At 41.2% G+C, this 20,527-nt stretch overlaps 1 protein-coding gene across 2 annotated transcripts in view; it reads right to left on the bottom strand.

The window, feature by feature from the left end:
* TENM4 (teneurin transmembrane protein 4) overlaps window positions 1–20,527 on the bottom strand; it is a 1,627,060-nt gene that overhangs the window by 180,111 nt on the left and 1,426,422 nt on the right. For both annotated transcript variants that reach the window (XM_069759344.1, XM_069759343.1), the window contains 2 exons: window positions 18,502–18,600; window positions 16,606–16,841 (listed from right to left, as the gene is read on the bottom strand). In XM_069759344.1, the coding sequence (XP_069615445.1) occupies window positions 16,606–16,841; window positions 18,502–18,600 (335 nt within the window). The remainder of the gene's footprint in view (window positions 1–16,605; window positions 16,842–18,501; window positions 18,601–20,527) is intronic.

Here is a 20,527-nt window from a genome sequence, read left to right as displayed (position 1 = left end):
TAGTAGTTATATTCTTGCACATAGGAGCAGTATTATAGTAGTTATATTCTTGTACATATGGGGCAGTATTATAGTAGTTATATTCTTGTACATAGGGGCAGTATTATAGTAGTTATATTCTTGCACATAGGAGCAGTATTATAGTAGTTATATTCTTGTACATAGGGGCAGTATTATAGTAGTTATATTCTTGTACATAGGGGCAGTATTATAGTAGTTATATTCTTGTACATAGGAGCAGTATTACAGTAGTTATATTCTTGTACATAGGAGCAGTATTACAGTAGTTATATTCTTGTACATAGGAGCAGTATTATAGTAGTTATATTCCTGTACATAGGGGGCAGTATTATAGTAGTTATATTCTTGTACATAGGGAGCAGTATTATAGTAGTTATATTCTTGTATATAGGGACAGTATTATAGTAGTTATATTCTTGTACATGGGGCAGCATTATATCGATTATATTTTTGTACATAAGGGGCAGAATTATAGTGGTTACATGATAAAATTATGAGTGCAATGTTTAGGAAATCCTCTTTATGTAAACCTTTAGTATATAATCCAGGACTACTTCCACGCTTTGTAAAAACAATGGGTCACTCAGGAATTCTTGCCTTCTCTGGGGGGTGTAACATATTTTGGTTCTGCATAATAGAGTACAGACAAGTACACAAGGAGCTGACAGGTTTCCCTAAGAAGATGAATCCAGTGATCCGTCTCCTGTTACTGAGAGGGTGATAATACAGTCAGAAAAGGTCATTAGAGCAAGCAGCATGAATGACAGAGACAGATGGAGTCGGCCTTGGATCACTGACAGCCTGTGTGGGGTTCCCACTATCCCTCAGCCAGGCAATGACTTACGGTACTTTGTCAAGTCAGCTGAAATGTTTAACTTTTTTTAATCACCAAATCTGTAACCGCAGCCTGGAAGATTGCAGCTCTTCTAATCATGGGTGCAGGTATAGGGGGTGCAGAATGCAACTGGACCTTGGTCTTGGTGTCTGATTTAGGCCAAAAAGAGAAAAGATTCCAATATGAGCCATCTTTGTTCCCCCTGTAAGATGAGCTGCTATCAGAAGTGTTTGATGGCTGCTGATCCCCGTGTCAGTATAGAAACACCAGCCTAACATGCACGTTTATGGGAGAGTCTGGGGGAACAGCTGTCAGCTAGATTAGCGTTTGGCCATCATCTGTCTGTACGCTTGGATTAATCCTGCTCATACCACTCATGTGTTTGTCACAACGTTTCATTCAAGTAATCCTCTGAGAGCTAAATGCATTAGACCCTCAGGGGCGAGATATGACGGCATAGCTGCCAACGGTCGCAATTTTTCTTCAATAGTCTTGGCAATTCTGGGGACGTAAAAGCGGGCTTTCCAGAAACACAACTCAATATTGCCTGTTCCTATTCAATGGACATTTCCAAAGCAGCCCTGGAAGTGGGACTTATATGACCCAACTGTACACTGACCTATAGACACGTCACGTGCATTCGGGAGAGAGCCATATACCCTTGTCCAGCAGCCGCATCGATAGTCGGTGGCCACTGAACCAGAGTACTGCAACCCTCCTCCAGTGCCACTTCCAATTATTAAACCCCAAGAGGAGACTCAAATTTTGACTCATCAGACCAATTGGTTGGCCCAAACTTGCTTGCAGTCCTTCTGACTGACTTCTTGCTTGCAGTCCTCAGTAGTGACTTCTTTGCAGCAATTTGACCATAAAGCACTGCTTCTCTCAACCTCCTCTGGACAGTTTATGTTGAGATGTATCAGCTACTTGAAATTTGTGCAATATTTATGAAGGCAGTTAATTTGTGGTTTTCGAGGCTGGGAACACCGATGAACTTATCCTCCGCAGCGGAGGTAATTCTTGGCCTTAATTTCCTGGGGATGGTCCTTATGAGATTCAGCTTCATCTCAGAGATTGATGGCTTTCATATTTGCACTTGAAGATACCTTCAAGGTTCTAGCAATTTTCCACAATGACTGACCTTCAGGTCTTACAGTATTGATGGACTGTCCTTTCCATATTCTGGCTTAGAACAGTTATGGAATAGGGCTCAGCTCTGTGTACCAACACTGCATCTGCAAAATACTCCTGATGGTCGAAAACACTTTAAGCGAATACTTGACAAGGTGACCTGTTCATTGGTAGCCATTCCAGGTGATGACTTGATGAAGCTAATTTAGAATATGCTAAGAGGGTGTAAAGCGGTCATCTGAATAAAAGGGGGAACCTTTCAGTGTAAGGAGGTGGACTTTACTTTCACCTTCCTACTAATGAAGACACCAATTGTGCAATGTGTTGTGTTGTAATGTGAATAATGTCGTGGGTTTTCTATATTGTGTATAATGTGAATTGTGATAAGTAGTGTTAGTATGATGTATAGTCGTGTAATGCATAGTGTCATGTATAGGGATGAAAATAGTTGATGTTAGGATAAGGAATGTAGATCGTTGACGATCGGGTAAGTTTAAAGTGTATGTTTGGGACTAGCCCATAGGGAGAGTGACTTGCTTCCTGCTAAGATAGAGTTTGGAGTGTGAAGTGAGTAGTGCTGCATTAAAGTGTGACCCTGTGTAAGAGGAGACTAAGAAAGAGAGATAGTGCAATCCTGAAGAAAACGTGACAAAAGAGACAGAGTGAACTACTGGAGATGGGTCCTAGGAGAGGATGCCTAGCCATAAGATCAGGAGCTTGTAACGCACAAGGTAATGGGCCTAAATAGGACGGAGAGACGGGGACTAGAAACTTGTGGCGAAGTAGGGAGAAAAAGTGGGTTTGGAAAGCCCTGGAATTGACTACAGAGTAAGGATACTGTGTGAAAAATGTTTCATACTGTAAAAGGAAACGTCTATAAGAATTTGTACCAGCTATACCTTGTATATGGCAAGTTACTGTTCAATAGTTTATTTTTGAATGGTGGTGTTTCTCATTACATAGTTACATAGTTATTAAGGTTGAAGGAAGACTATATGTCCATCTAGTTCAACCCATAGCCTAACCTAACATGTTGATCCAGAGGAAGGCAAAAAAAACCCATGTGCAAAGAGTAAGCTCCACATTGGGGAAAAAAATTCCTTCCCGACTCCACATACGGCAATCAGACTAGTTCCCTGGATCAACGCCCTATCAAGGAATCTAGTGTATATACCCTGTAACATTATACTTTTCCAGAAAGGTATCCAGTCCCCTCTTAAATTTAAGTAATGAATCACTCATTACAACATCATACGGCAGAGAGTTCCATAGTCTCACTGCTCTTACAGTAAAGAATCCGCGTCTGTTATTATGCTTAAACCTTTTTTCCTCCAACCGCAGAGGATGCCCCCTTGTCCCTGTTTCAGGTCTATGATTAAAAAGATCATCAGAAAGGTCTTTGTACTGTCCCCTCATATATTTATACATTAAAATAAGATCACCCCTTAGTCTTCGTTTTTCCAAACTAAATAGCCTCAAGTGTAATAACCTATCTTGGTATTGCAGACCCCCCAGTCCTCTAATAACCTTGGTCGCTCTTCTCTGCACCCGCTCCAGTTCAGCTATGTCTTTCTTATACACCGGAGACCAGAACTGTGCACAGTATTCTAAGTGTGGTCGAACTAGTGACTTGTATAGAGGTAAAATTATGTTCTCCTCATGAGCATCTATGCCTCTTTTAATGCATCCCATTATTTTATTTGCCTTTGTAGCAGCTGCCTGACACTGGCCACTGAATTTAAGTTTGTCATCCACCCATACACCCAGGTCTTTTTCATTGACGGTTTTGCCCAGAGTTTTAGAATTAAGCACATAATTATACATCTTATTACTTCTACCCAAGTGCATGACCTTACATTTATCCCCATTAAAGCTCATTTGCCATTTATCAGCCCAAGCTTCTAGTTTACATAAATCATCCTGTAATATAAAATTGTCCTCCTCTGTATTGATTACCCTGCAGAGTTTAGTGTCATCTGCAAATATTGAAATTCTACTCTGAATGCCCCCTACAAGGTCATTAATAAATATGTTAAAAAGAAGAGGGCCCAATACTGACCCCTGTGGTACCCCACTGCTAACCGCTACCCAGTCCGAGTGTGCTCCATTAATAACCACCCTTTGTTTCCTATCCCTGAGCCAGCTCTCAACCCACTTGCACATATTTTCCCCTATCCCCATTATTCTCATTTTATGTATCAACCTTTTGTGTGGCACCGTATCAAAAGCTTTTGAAAAGTCCATATACACTACATCCACTGGGTTCCCTTGGTCCAATCTGGAACTTACCTCTTCATAGAAACTGATCAAATTAGTCTGACATGAACGGTCCCTAGTAAACCCGTGCTGATACTGGGTCATGAGGTTATTCCTCTTCAGATACTCCAGTATAGCATCCCTTAGAATGCCCTCCAGGATTTTACCCACAGTAGAGGTTAAGCTTACTGGCCTATAATTTCCGAGTTCAGTTTTTGTCCCCTTTTTGAATATTGGCACCACATTTGCTATACGCCAGTCCTGTGGCACAGACCCTGTTATTATGGAGTCTTTAAAGATTAAAAATAATGGTCTATCAATGACTGTACTTAATTCCTGCAGTACTCGAGGGTGTATCCCATCCGGGCCCGGATTGAACTGTGAAACATCTGGTCCTGGTAAGCCCAAAACTCCGGCTACATGTAACCTCCACGGGCGTAAGGCCCTCCCAGCACAAGTCCACACATCCAGCCAGGACCCACATTTTCATGTAACACGCTCGGGCGTTGAACACGAGTGCCTCGTCCGTGGCTACTGTCCCGCGTTACATCAATAACAAATAATCTAGTTTGCTTCACACGTGTTACTCCTTGTTTCTAGGTTTGTCCCTTTGTGAGCTTGTTGCCTTCAGTCAAATTGCTACATTGAAGGAAAATTATTTGATCCCTTGCTGATTTTGTAAGTTTGCCCACTGACAAACACATGAACAGTCAATATTAAAGGGAACCTGTCACCCCGTTTTTTTTTTTCAATATGAGCTAAAAATAGCGTTCAATAGGGCCTGAGCTGTGCTTCACAATCACAATAGTGCCTTTATTATCCCGATTCCCCACCTTTGCTGCCAAAATACCTTAGTAAACTCCCCATTTTCAGCTGTCAATCACCCCGGTCCGGTCCGATGGGCGTGTGCTAATTTCAGATTCTCCCCAACTCTGGCTTTTCACTAAGAAACTTCTTCCCGGTGTTGGCATTGTATTTCGCGCCTACGCATTAAAGTGTCATCTCACGCCTTCGCATTATGCTTTGCCCTACTGTGGGCATAGCATACAGCACATCATTGCGCATGTCGTCACTGTAACCTGTGTGCCCCGGACGTCTGGATAGGCAAATTGTGTTGTCCTGGACGAAAATGGGCAATACATGCTGCGCATGCGCTAGAGCTTAATGCACTGCGCAACCGCAAAAAATGAGCGCGATCTGTGCTATTCACAGATCGAGTTAAGTCTGACACGCCGAGGAGCGGGGGGAGAGACAGCGATTTGGCAACGCCCATCGGACCGGACCAGCGTGATTGACAGCCGAAAGCGGCGAGTTTACTAAGGTATTTTGGCAGCAAAGGTGGGGAGTCAGGGAATAATAGAGGCACTATTCTAAAGCACAGCTCAGGCCCTATTGAACGCTATTTTTAGCTCATATTGATAAAACGGGGTGACAGGTTCCCTTTAAGGGTAGGCTAATGTTAACATTGAGAGATAGAATACCAAAAATAAAATCCAGAAAATCACATTGCAAAATGCAAATAAATGTATAAAATTTATACAGTGAGAAATTATTTGATCCCTTGCTGATTTTGTAAGTTTGCCCACTGACAAACACATGAACAGTCAATATTAAAGGGAACCTGTCACCCCGTTTTTTTTTTTCAATATGAGCTAAAAATAGCGTTCAATAGGGCCTGAGCTGTGCTTCACAATCACAATAGTGCCTTTATTATCCCGATTCCCCACCTTTGCTGCCAAAATACCTTAGTAAACTCCCCATTTTCAGCTGTCAATCACCCCGGTCCGGTCCGATGGGCGTGTGCTAATTTCAGATTCTCCCCAACTCTGGCTTTTCACTAAGAAACTTCTTCCCGGTGTTGGCATTGTATTTCGCGCCTACGCATTAAAGTGTCATCTCACGCCTTCGCATTATGCTTTGCCCTACTGTGGGCATAGCATACAGCACATCATTGCGCATGTCGTCACTGTAACCTGTGTGCCCCGGACGTCTGGATAGGCAAATTGTGTTGTCCTGGACGAAAATGGGCAATACATGCTGCGCATGCGCTAGAGCTTAATGCACTGCGCAACCGCAAAAAATGAGCGCGATCTGTGCTATTCACAGATCGAGTTAAGTCTGACACGCCGAGGAGCGGGGGGAGAGACAGCGATTTGGCAACGCCCATCGGACCGGACCAGCGTGATTGACAGCCGAAAGCGGCGAGTTTACTAAGGTATTTTGGCAGCAAAGGTGGGGAGTCAGGGAATAATAGAGGCACTATTCTAAAGCACAGCTCAGGCCCTATTGAACGCTATTTTTAGCTCATATTGATAAAACGGGGTGACAGGTTCCCTTTAAGGGTAGGCTAATGTTAACATTGAGAGATAGAATACCAAAAATAAAATCCAGAAAATCACATTGCAAAATGCAAATAAATGTATAAAATTTATACAGTGAGAAATTATTTGATCCCTCTGGCAAACAAGACTTAATACTTGGTGGCAAAACCCTTGTTGGCAAGCACAGCAGTCAGACGTTTTTGTAGTTGATGATGAGGTTTGCGCACATGTCAGGAGGAATTTTGGTCCACTCCTCTTTGCAGATCATCTCTAAATCATTAAGATTTTGAGTCTGCCGCTTGGCAACTCGGAGCTTCAACTCCCTCCATAAGTCTGCTATGGGAGTAAGATCTGGAGACTGGCTAGACCACTCCATGACCTTAATGTGCTTCTTTTTGAGCCACTCCTTTGTTGCCTCGGCTGTATGTTTTGGGTCATTGTCTTGCTGAAGACCCAGCCACGACCCATTTTTAATGTCCTGGAGGAGGGAAGAAGGTTGTCACTCAGGATTTTATGGTACATGGCTCCATCCATTCTCCCATTGATGCAGTGAGTGAATAAGTCCTGTGCCTTTAGCAGAGAAACATCCAAAAACCATAATGTTTCCAACTCCATGCTTGACAGTGGGGATGGTGTTCTTTGGGTCATAGGCAGCATTTATCTTCCTCCAAACACGGCGAGATGAGTTAATGCCAAAGACCTCAATTTTTGTCTCATCTGACCACAGCACCTTCTCCCAATCATTCACAGAACCATCCAGGTTTTCATTGGCAAACTTCAGATGGGCCTGCGCATGTGCCTTCTTGAGCAGGGGGACCTTGCGGGCACTGTGGGATTTTAAACTTCTACAGCGTAATGTGTTTACTTGGTGACTGTGGTCCCAGCTGACTTGAGATCAGTAACAAGTTCCCCCCGTGTAGGTTTAGGCTGATCTCTCACCTTCCTCATGATCAAGGATACCCCAAGTGGTGAGATTTTGCATATTGCCCCAGATAGATGTCATTTTGCAATTCTGCCATTTTCTTACTATTGCACCAACTTACTTATGGTTTTGTAGCCCATTACAACTTTGTGCAGGTCTATGATCTTGTCCCTGACATCCTTATAAAGCTCTTTGGTTTTGCCCATGTTGTAAAGGTTAGAGTCTGACTGATTGAGTCTGTGGACAGGAGTCCTTTATAAAGGTGACTATGTAAGACAGATGTCTGTAATGCAGTCTAACTGGTCTGCAGGAGCCAGAATTCTTAATGGTTAGTAGGGGATCAAATACTTATTTCTCACTGCAAAATGCAAATACATTTATATAAAATGTATACAATGCGATTTTCTGGATTTTATTTTTGATATTCTATCTCTCAATGTTAAAATTAACCTACCCTTAAAATTATAGACTGTTCAGGTCTGTCAGTGGGCAAACTTACAAAATCAGAACGGGATGAAATAAATATATTTCCTTCACTGTATATGCACATTCCAATAACATTTATAAAAACCATTGAATGAACTTTCTTATCAACATATTTGACCATCATCCAACTCTGTTTAAATTTGAGCGGTCTGTCTATTTTATTTATTTTTTTTTTTGTCTTTCACCCCTTGGCTACCCCCCAAAAAATTATTAAAATCTAGTTCACCCTTCAGACCCATAGGATCTTTTGAAGTGTGCAACCCTCACATACCACAGTTTTACACCAGATAAAAAAAAAGCCTTAAGACAGCAAGATCAAAAACTCACAGAGGCTAATGATGACAAAGGATCTACAAAGACAGTAATTTCCAAGGTCAAGAAAATGGACGCCCCCCGGGACTCAGCGAAAGAGTAAAGGAGGTTTGGCGAAGAGAGGGAGATGATCTTGATAGATCGACCGGAGAAGAAACAGACAATAAATGATGAGTCGGGAACAAGAACGCCCCCCACTCTACTTTACCCCATATTGAAATTGAAACGAGTCAGCAGAAATCTACAAAAACACTGATGTGGCCTGATGTTACCTCTTGGCTTTCCCAAGCCTTAAAAAAAAAAAAAGGTGAGGTTAATAAATAACCAGACGAATCAATTACGGAGTGTGAAATTAAGGAACTGATTGAAAGAGGCTGCGGAAAGCAACATCTGCTATCGATTGTTCCCTGAAGGTTTAAGAGGTCCGGGATGGAGGATGGTGGGGGGGGACGAATGAGAATTAAAAATATATGCATGATAGATGGAGACTCGCTTACTTTCCAGGCGATAGACAGAAAATCTTTAAAAAGGGATCTCTCCATGTAATAGGCTTGGTGGGTAGAGCATGGTAGGAACGTAAAGAGGACCCTCCACTGATTCTGGAACCTTTGTTCTTTTTCTTTTGTACCTACAAGTTTCAAAGTTACGAGCCAGAAAATATTGGGGCAAATTTTCTCCTCCACCAAAGGCCTCATAAATGTTCCCCCGATGTAAGCGTGTGTCTCGGAGTGCTCCTTTTAATTAATCTACAGTTCCCCGATGTTGGTTGCAGGATGTTTACGACATATAATCGACAGGACAGATAATAAAAGAAGACGTGGGTCCCATCGCCGAGACAGCACTCTATATTTTTATAAAGGAGCTCTGAAAATTTTCTGTTCAAGTGCCATAAATGTAATATTAAAGGACCCACCCTTTGGAGGAGTTATCCAGGACTGTATACAGCTGGCTCCCTGCAGTTACGCAGCGGGGAGCCAGCTGTCAATGGTTCCGTAACAGTGCAGGGTCATGGGATCAGATCTGACCAGGGCAACGTGTGCACAAAGTTTAGATGGTCTTCCCTACGGCAGAAACATACATTGATGAATTGGATTTAAATGAAATTGGATTGAGTGCCGAAAGGACAAAGGTTGAGGTAGCAGCCGCCCAAATGACTCCCATGCCACATGGGAAGACACCAGGATCAAAAATAATAGATGGGTGGAACGTCATGGACTATGCACAAGGGCTCTGCTACCCAACTCTGCTTCCTAAATCGTGAGTAAAAATAAGAATTAGGTAATAAGCGGATATAATACCAGGAGATGAGACCTCAATACTCAATGCTGTAATAATAAACTGTGTATAAGTCAATAACTCAAGTGATTTAAGAAACTTTATAATACATTATAAGCAGAGAAATTCACTTATGAACCAGTTCTCCTCCCTCGGCTTCTTAAATCATCATTCACTTCAAAAAACATAAAAAGTATCTTGATTAAAATTTTTTTTAAAAAAAACACAATGGACTGCCAAATCACTGAGGGATTAGATTACAGCTACCTTTTGAAGTCAATGGAGCACGAGAGAGGAGCAGAGTAAGTGACACCCAGACACGTCGCTTTGTGGCTTTCTAGTAAGTGTTTTATTTAAACCCAGAGCTGGATTCATAGCTACACTGCCCAGTGATAATGTATAAAGATCTCCATACTGCTGTTGCTTTCTAGTAAGTGTTTCATTTCAATGCAGAGCTGGATTCATAGCTTGGATTCATAGCTACACAGCTCAATACTGCTGCATAATGTCCTGAAAGCTACCGATTTCTAATGTTTAACTCACCTTCAGTACTGGATTCACAGCTACACTCCTCAATAATGCTTTGTAAATTTCATCCATGCTGGTTTCTAGAGTTAACCCTAACGCTGCATTCACAGCTACACCTGCTTCATAAATGTCATCCATGCTGCCTTCTAGTGTTTTATCACAGACCCCCAGTGCAGGATTCACAGTAACACTGCTCAATACTGCTTTATAATGTCCTCCATGAAGATGCTTTTTCCTATATGTTTTATATCAGCCCAGAGCGGAATACACAGCTATACTGCTCAATATTTCTGTATAGTCTCCTTCATGCTGCTGATTTTGACCATGTGCTGCATAGAGACAGGAGAGCAGGAATCCCTCATGTTTGTGTGAGCGTGGTGAATGGGAAATATCCTAGCAATTCATTTCTACTCACTAGCTCAGAGACAACTGAAAATTAGCAATAGAGTCAACAGAGGTGAAAACTGGTAAAAATGCTTGTTAGAAGTCATATAATGGCCCGAAATAATGTATATATATGTCAACTTATTCAGAATAGTCCCCTAAAATACAGGTATGCTTTGAGCCACAAAGTAAAGGAAAACCTAGCTACGGGTCTATGAAACTATAACCACAGTAGATCCCAGGTGAGGGTCTGTTCAGAGACGCCCTTGGGGACCTCTCCGATATCATCAGGGACCAATTACAAATTCTCCTTTATCCAATGAGAGCTAAAGACACAAATTGCTCCCTATTCATGAGCATCAGTGATTTTACTCGGCAAAGTCAATTACAGCATAGCCCCAAAGATTCAAGTAATTCATTTTTAATTTGTGTGCCTATATATTAGTACCGCCGGGTTGCTCCCTTTTGGGGACGCCTATTAATTAGCTAAACGAGGTCAGACCGTGTTAGCGAGGGAACTACAGAGGCGATAAAGAGGACAGAGCGGTATCTGCATGGCTGGATGTCGGAGACGGATGATGGGCTTCCGCTACACAGCGCTGCTCTACGGGTAATGATTTGTGTGCTCAAATGAGGCTTAAACCAGTTTTGCACAAGTTCAGTAACCGGCCGTGCCGCCGCTTTCTGTCTATTTGACTGGGGAGCTAATGGAGTCGAAAGCAGCCAATGAACCTAATCTACATGCACATGGCTTAACCCCATGAGACTGCATTCACGCGTTGCACCTTGTTTTTGCCATGGTTTCCCAAATTCGTAGGAAGAAGCTACACACTACATTTTTGCCATGGTTTTCCAACAATTGAACAACATGGTCAGTAACTAACTCACCACCATCATGCCAGTGCAGATCTACGGAAAAGCACAAATGTAAAGGCATTACATTCAAGGGATTCGAAGGTTTGGTAAAATAATAATACCACCAGCTGGTGCTTATCCTTTCCACAAAACCAATTTCCAATACTTTTTGGCATCACCATTCTTGGAGACGAGAAGCTCTGAATAGCTTTACTGCACCAGATGTAGGAGGATTTATCCTGAACTCAGGTTCCTTCTTTACATTAACTACAGATGACCTATACGGCCATCTTATAATTCAACATATGTACGGTATTTTCAGAAACACTACCAAAAAGAGAAGATAAATGACCTACCTATAAAGTAGAAGAGCATTCTACTAATGCTCAAATGTGGCTTCTGATGTCTTGAGTTTATCACTCTCTCCTGGCCAGGTACAAAGTTAGGTGGTAGTCCCGAGATCTACTGTAACTACGCTAGACCTTTCTAAGTCAACGGGGTCCATTGTGCACTGTTCTAAACCCTTATTGTGTGACCTTATAATTGTTCCCCCATATGTTTACTTTGCTACATGATCAGCGATCCACTACCAACATGGTCGATGCCAAAGATCCATCCACTCTTCTCCTTGCCCCCCCAGGAAGCCTCCAGTCAGAAAGACTAAAACTTGCTAGAGTGTAGGCCACGTTAGCCTAATGGTGACACAGGACAGTGTTGTGGTGCTGAGCGCCATGTTGCCATGAGAAGAGGCTAGGAGGGTTGTGTTATCTATAAGTGGTGCCAGACCGTATGTGCATCGGGGGTACAAGCTACCAGCGCCATTTTTGTAGGATTTCCCTATCAAGCCTAAGAAGCGGCAGAAGCAAGAGTAATGAGGCAAGTGAGTAGAGGCAGAGAGGACGTCAGAGTGCAGGGTTGCGAGAATCTTCTGGACCATGAGGTCTTCAACCCCAGAGTCTCTGGGTTGCGGATATACGGGAAGATCCCTTGAAACATTACTCATCTCTGTACACGGTAGAATATAGGTACAGCCTATAGATTCTATGTGGACTTAGATGGTGTTTGCTTTCATTGCCATGGCACTATCCTCTGGTTATGTGGCTGTGGGAATATAGTGGTGGTGGACCACAAGGTCCCAATGATGAGCAGAGATTAAGTCCAAAAGTAACCAGGGCACCTCGGTGACTGGAATATAGTCAAGTAAAAAAAAAACCCCAAGGTGCCCAGTCATTTAGATTTAGAACTTCACCAATTTAGTAGGGTGGCTCCCCTGAGGATCCAGTCACGACCGAGGTACTGCACCTCATCCAGACGTGTGGTATCCCACTATCAGGTAAGGAGGTGGGCATTACCCAGGACTCCAACACTCACATCCAACACACACCAGTTCAGTCAGGGCACCTGGGCGTACCCTTAGGGAGGATGGCCTCATCACAGGCTGGATAGGACTGGGTGGTGGGAGTGAGTGGGGTAGATAGGAAAAAGGAGAGGAGCTTTGAAGGCAGGAGAACAGTGTGCAAGAGGGAGTTGGCCCTCGGAGACCAAAGGGAGAGGATTGAAGAATGAAGCGGAGAAGTGTGAGGGAGAGACAGAAGGAAGCTCACGGGAGGACAGAAGGGGTCCTAGGGGTGCGGGAAGTGCAGAAGCCACCCGTGGGGCCCACATCCATGCCGACCATAGTTGGGTGGAGGGACCAGGTCGCAGTCAAGGGACCGGCTCCAATTTAGTAGAAAACTTCAAGATTCAATTAAGAAACCGGAGGTTGTGGTGTCTGAAAGAGTCACAGCCACATCCACCCATAACTCGCCAAAAAGGCAGCCAGATAGAATTCAGGGGACCCAGAGGACGTCGCTCGACCAGGTTCGTGGCTGCTGGCTTGGGACACTGTGGGTGAGACGCTGGGCAGGAGAAGTGGAAGCCAGTGTAGTGAGACGGCCAGAGAAAGGCATAAAAAAAGGAGCCCTGGAAAGGTGCACCCCAATTTACCTGGGAGTTTGCTGGATCACTGACCTGGCGAACACAGCATCCAGCTGGTGTTTGTGGACTGGAGAACTGTAAGTAAAAGTGGAAGCAGCACCTTGCTGTGTCCTTTGAGTTATTCCTACATCACATGCCCGGCATAACCACAACCGCCATCTTAACACTTAACCCTACAACTGCCCTGGGGCTAACTCTACCCGTGGAGAGCTGCACCATCTTTGCTGTACCACCATCGCCCCAGAGGATCTAACTGCAGCGTCGGCTATTACAGCCAAACACCACGGGTGGTGTCACAAACAATTTCCCAAATCCATTATAAACTTTATTTTCCCCCTTTATTTCATCATTTTACATGCCCAGGGCCACGGACCGGGTCACTGTTGCCGTGACCTTCCCCTATAAGAACTGCCGTGTCAGACCCGGTACAGAGTTCCCAGGTGCATTAAAAATCAAGGCAAAAACCAACACGTTTCGGACATGGAGCTTTCCTTCGTCATCGTAAGACACGCATCTCGTGCTGAGCAGAGGCTTTTACTTTCCGTGCCGAGGATCTTCACAGCTAACTTATGGGAGCTGGTGAACTTTGCACTTATCATATAGGTGGGAAAGCTGCTCCGCACAGATTCACAGAAGGTCAGGGTGCAGAGCCTATCGTCAAAACTTGAAAAAAGTCCCAATTTTGGAAGTTTTTGAGAACCATCTAAAACATTCTACATATATAGAGAACTCAGCCAAGATGACCATTGTGCTCCGAGACCATGGACTGGTTTATTTTGCTATAAAAAAAAGTTGCCTATCAGAAAAGCAAGAAAAATATCAACTATATCTCATAGACTGAATATAATATCCCTTTATATCCAGCCTGGGTGTTTACACGTACGGAGGTTCAATAAGACTCTGTCTTCATACTGAAGACATAAAAGTCCTCGCACTATATTATATTTCATTGTTCGCAGTTGTCAGGCGATAAATAACTCGCAATCATGTGGCGGTACATTACCTGAGCCATGACGTGGAGCGCCGAAACATCCCGAGCTTAAAGGGTTTAGATGGTATTTTGTGACGCAGACTAAACCCTACAATGCTTCAGATGTGAGAAGTTCGGTGATTTACCGCGCCAATAAAAAAGGATTAGGAAGGCGGTCATGTAAAGTCTATGAATACAGTCGGGAAGGGGGGGGGGGAATTGTTACGAATGACTGTGACGGCAATTCAGGCAAACACTAGTTTTCCCCGAACAATCAACTATGAAATCTAAGACTCCCCTCAGGCTACACTTAGCTCTCTACAAGGGCTCTTAAGCCTGTCATGCATCAAGCTGACACTTCTCCTGGCGGGCCGTGTGTTACCAACCCAAAGTATGAGATCCTAGGGGCGCTGCAAGAGCTTGGATGGATTAGAGGGGCAACAAGCGCGTGTCAAATAGAACATGACCTTTGCGATGTTCTGGAAGACTTTTACTTGGTTCTACGGTTTTTTATTAGTTCTGATATGAAATATATTAAAGCGGAGATGCTCCGGGTTATCAAGGAATTAAAGGGGCATTACAGTCTTTGGAAACAAAGAAATTGCTTGCTCAATATACTTTGTGTCCAATCCTCACCATAGTTTCCACATTGTGGAGCTTAATTTCGAGGTGTGCTCATCGCATCATAGTATGGCCGTATATACAGCCGTATTATGTCCATGACATCGCCGAGTCAAATAAGCTATGAATGAAACAAAACAAAAAACTAAAAAAAAAAAAAAAAAACACTCAAAGAATGGGTGACTAATTGGGAGTCCAACACATTAGAAGCTCCATCAAATAGCAGAAAGTAGAGACAGATTCCCGCTCCCTGAACCCCTTTACTGGAGCACCTACATACATGTTCCTTTTTTTTGGAAAAGTAGCTCAGTTCCTTTTATAAAATAACTGCAATAACAGACAAAGCCACATGCCCAACGATGGAGCTCTATCAGATACGGCAATAAGAGGGCTGGTCAACGCAAGCAATGTCAAATCCTGAGCGACCACCACTCCTATAGACAGTGATGAGTGCGGTGGCTGCACATCCTCAAACCACTTCATTTACATAGGGGACTTTGGGACCCCATTTTCATGATCGGTAAGGTTCCCAGAAGTCTGACCCTCCGCAATCATACATTTTTCACCTATTCCTTGAAAAGGTGATACATCTTGCTAGTGGGATGACCCCCTTTAAAAGGGTATGCCCATCATAAACATCGATAGCATATGAACAGATAATCCTTTAAATGCCTAAAAAGTGAGGGTGCCCAAAGTATTGACAGATTGGGATCTGTTGACGACTGTTCATCGCATTTTCCATACATTTCACTGGAGGGACCTTGTAGATTAAAGTTCGTGGTGGTTACAGAAAAAGTCAAGTGCAATTTTCTTGAGTTGGATACATGGCAACTGTATTGGGTCGGCAAATGAAGCTTCGCCCCCCGACAAAAAGGAAGCTTCGCCCCCCGACAAAAAGGAAGCTTCGCCCCGTTCACTTTATCGCTGCAATCCCTAGATCTTATTCATATGACACAGATGCTAGAGATGGTAATAGCCCCTTAAAGAACTCAATTTCATTAACGGGAAATAAAAAATTGCGTTAGCATAAATAATCATTTAGCTGGAAAAATGTGCGCAGCCGTCACCATGGTAAATGTCATGAAAAAGTAAAAGACTGCAGAGGTCAATTTGTCAGTTCACCGTGCAATGTGTCCATCAACATGGGCATCTGTGTAGTTAGGATACCGCCACTATCCTCGTCGTGACAAGATGTGAGAAACAATTACACCCCAAAAGGTTATTCATAATTTTTAAATGAGTTAATTAGTAAACGCGGCCAGTTCTCCTTATTGCACTAATTAATAATTGATTATGCAATAAATTAAACACTATTTTTCATCAAAATCTAATTAAATATCTTTTTCCCTCTTGTTGATTAGATCAGTCAGACTCTTTGTTAAATATGTTTGTGCGGAGCTGAACAGATTAATTTGAATTTTAATAATTCATGGCTCTTTTAGAAATGAGTAATTATGGGTGGTAATTACGGCAGTTAAACTTGACCAGAATGAGTTGCTATCGTGACAGATTAAATAATCCGTTCATTATTTTGTTGATAAACAAAAAAATTAGAAAAGAAAAAAAAAGCAAAAAAAGTTGAAAAAAAAACAAACCACATTATAGAACAGTTTTAAACACATAAAATGGATATATAAAAAAGCAAAAATCCATTGATCTAGCATATAAATCTAATCATTTGTCAGGAGAAGTGCAATGCAATAACACTTACCAATGAAATAAGCCAGGAGGATCACCAGTGTGACAGAAATAATGATAGCACTTAAAGCAGCACATTTCCAATTGCAATATTTGTACGGCTTCTGCAGGTTAAAGGCAGGTCTGGAAAAAGTGCTTCGAGGAAGAGGCCGGGGTGGTGGGGAATACACAGTGCTGGAGGTCAGAGGATAGCCTGGTGACGTTGTACAAAATAGGGGAGATGTGCCTCCTGGTTTAAACAGAAAATGCCTGGGGATAAAGAAAAGCAATAGTCTGTAGATAAAAGTCATAATGTGGCACAGTAGTGGGGTCTACATCTACCCCTAGAATTGTGTGGTTGTAAGCTATTGGATTACAAAGCCTAGTATTTGTTATAATACAACGTAAAGAGGTATACATTACAAAAAAAGAAAGATACAGCAGAGCTAGCATGACGTTTGACCCCACTACAAATCCTAAAAACTCAATGGAATAACAATCCACATAGCATGCACCACAACCTAAGTGAAAATCATCTTAGCAAACAGTCTACAAAACAAATGAACTCAAACAAGAGAGAACACATTTTTCATTGAGGTGACCTTTGTTATGCTGGAATACAGAATTTTTATAATTACATTTTCTTATTCCTAGCCCACTCTCCAACACTACCACTTGATAAATTATTGGTATTCATCTCTTTATACCTTCTTAAAAAAAAGACTGGAGAGAGAAATACATGGTAGGACTGCTCGAGACTTCCAGGTATCATTTGGTTGGAATGTTCTATATTATAGCATAAACAAGTGACCGAAGTACATTTTTTAAAACTTTTTGACAAATTAATTATTTCGACCAACACTAGTTATTGAAATAAAATGTCAGACTACACACACAGCGATATAGACATTCACTGGGCTCAGCTTGGTTCTCAATTTTTAAATAAGAACTTTTTACATTTCGCCCAATTATTTTTTTTTGTTTGTTTGTTTCAATTCCATCTACATCTTTCTAGACATGCTTTATGTACAGATGAATAGATGGTCCAGCAACTCAGTCTGACTTTACAACACTAATGTTCTACTATGCTCAATACTGATGTTGATCGAATACAATAGTAGCGCAGGATTCATTCTCGTTAAGAATCAATAACACAGAGTCGTAAGTCAAAAATTGAAAATTCTTAGCATTGAAGCAAAAACACAGTTGACCTGACACGTCAGAAGGCTGAAGCTTCAACCCAAAAGGAAATGTTTTATTAAAACACCATGACTAGGTCTTCTGGTCTGCGAATTATGGGTTAACAATGAAAGTTTTACCAAAGTACATGGCGCTGCTGGGCACTTTTTCTTTTAAGGTTTCCAATTTTTTTTTTTTTTTTAAATGAAATGTACATACAATAAAACCTATTGAAAATCTCATTGAGATTGAACACAAATTGTGGAGGACTACCCTAGCAAAGCCAGTTGGATTGGTCTAGTTCTACCTCCAAAACCAAAAAACATCTGAGCCCCTTATATGGTCTTCTCACGACCTTGAATTGACCTAAAAAATAATAAGACGTTTTATTGCATTTGAAGGGGTGTAGCTATAGATTGAGCAGAGGGAAGAGTTAAAACCTGGCTCAGGAGCGTAAAGGTTCCAAAAGGTTGGATAATAGGACATCGGAATTTTAAATGGCTTATGGTAGATGGGGGCCCTTTTACAGGTTGTGCATAGAGTCCCGTAAACTTCTCTTCTTCATCATCATTATATATTAAAGTTGACTATGGGACAGTGGTGGCCCTTTCTTGGATTCTTATTTTTCAACGAAATGTCCTCAGCAGTGCCAGTGCTTGGTAATTATAGCCAGCAGTGTCGGGTAAGTGCAGTGGGTTGAGAGGGTGATTTCATGCAAAATGGAACACAATTAATAGGATGTGTCACATACCCATCATTGTAAGCACCGTCATGTCGGGAGGTGGGGAGGATGTCCATCTCAATGAGGTTGTCCTGCAATGTCTCTAGGTATGTCTGCTTTGCTATATTTCTACACACAGATGGAAACATGAATGAAGGTCGTGAGTCATGCATCAATGAAGTGACCTCCTCCTGTAAACGTACCCACCAGCAAAACCAAATTGTCAAAATATGCATTTCTAGAAAACAATTTATAAAAACTATGCAACTCATTCTAATAAAAAAAAAAAAAATACAATGCATAACATAGAATTATATTTTTCAGCTTTTTCGTTCAACCACTAATACTCAAAAATATCAAAAAATTCTATTAATTTTGTTTCTTTTAGACTTGGTGCTTGGTTTTTCTTGTTTATTTTTTATGACAATACTTCAATTTTATCATTTACACTTTTTTTTTTTTTTTTTAGATGTGACCCCATAAGAATTAAGAAATTGAGAAATATTTTTTTTTTAAATGTTATCTTCCTCTTAACAAAAGTTTGCTTGTCTACAACTTCATACCAGGCGCTATGCCTACTGAGAAAAATACCGTAACACTTACTGTAAATCATTCGGTTAGTAATAAGAGATTGTGCCAGGGGGGTCTCTCGGACCATGGGACCTAAAGTCATGGCCTTTAATGACGTTTTCACTTGACCGAACCCCGCCCGGATCAATTTTCGTAATATTAAAGATTCTTTGTTTAGAAATAGTCCCAAAAATGACCCTATCAAAGTGTTTTCCGTAACAGAAAATTTTACCAAAATTTTTAGAAATGTAGATTTTGTTGATAATTCTATTTCGAGCGCTTTTGTGTATGAAAAAAAAAACATGCAATTTAGCAATGCTGGAGGAAAAAAAAGATATCACACAAAATTGGGAAATTGTAAAAAAATGTAATATGGAAAAAATGATACATTTCATGCCGGAAAAATGCAACACTTAATGAATAGAAATAGAGTTTCTCACTTTAATAATCTTGCCAAGAAGTGAGATAAGACGACTCTCTGATCATATAAATTATGTCAAAGTCCCAGAGCAAATATTTGAAGAATGCTTGATGAAAGGCTCCGCTACATGGTTCACAATCTGTAATAATTCTATAGTTTTTTTTTTGGGGGGGTCACTGCTTTCGAACTAGAAAGCAGCCGGGGAAAATAATTGCGTCCACATAATTGCTTGAAAGTGCGATGATTGTAATAGAGGGCCAAGGTGAGGTGAGGGCTGCGGGGAGAGGCATGAACCGATGGGAATTCGAGAAAAAAAACAAAAAAACAATTTATAGGAACCCACCAAACTGAACACAGAAGAAGAAAATGGCTGAATCCCCCCCCCAGTTTTCCCGAGACTCATTATGATGGATGATTACATTGAAAGCCAAACTTATGAAGACAAAATGAAATATGGAAATTCAATAGAAGCGCTAGATAAAAAAAAAAAAAAATTACATTTAACATCTCTTTCATCGAGATCTCTTTCACAAGGAAATATATCTCTTCAGTAAAATCTCTGGCAATTTTTTTGGATTTCAAATAAAAAATAAAAAAAATCCCAAGTAATAATAATAATAATAATAATAAAATGTATTAATAAATAGAAACAAAATAATAAAAACAACAAGCATAAATAAAATAAAAAGAGATAAAAAAAAAACTTTACATACGTTTTGTAAGCCATAACAAAAATATTTTTTGCCCCCCATTTATTAATCTTCCATGTGACTTTTTCAGTTATGTACGCAGTGACTTCATTAGTGGTGATCAACGTTTTGTATCCCTAGACCAGCACTTTTTTTTTTTTTTTAAATACATTTGTAGAAAAAAAAGAAAGGGAATGAGCTATTTAAATCAATTTCATTAAGATGCATTTTTAGGAATGATTGATGATTATTTTTTTTATTTTCCATATCACTATACAGGTCCTTCTCAAAAAATTAGCATATAGTGTTAAATTTCATTATTTACCATAATGTAATGATTACAATTAAACTTTCATATATTATAGATTCATTATCC

Source organism: Ranitomeya imitator, chromosome 3 (genome assembly GCF_032444005.1).
Source record: "Ranitomeya imitator isolate aRanImi1 chromosome 3, aRanImi1.pri, whole genome shotgun sequence".
NCBI classification, from domain to species: Eukaryota; Metazoa; Chordata; class Amphibia; order Anura; family Dendrobatidae; genus Ranitomeya; species Ranitomeya imitator.
The sequence above is the reverse complement of the archived record's forward strand: the minus strand, read 5'-3'. Positions and strand labels throughout refer to the sequence as shown.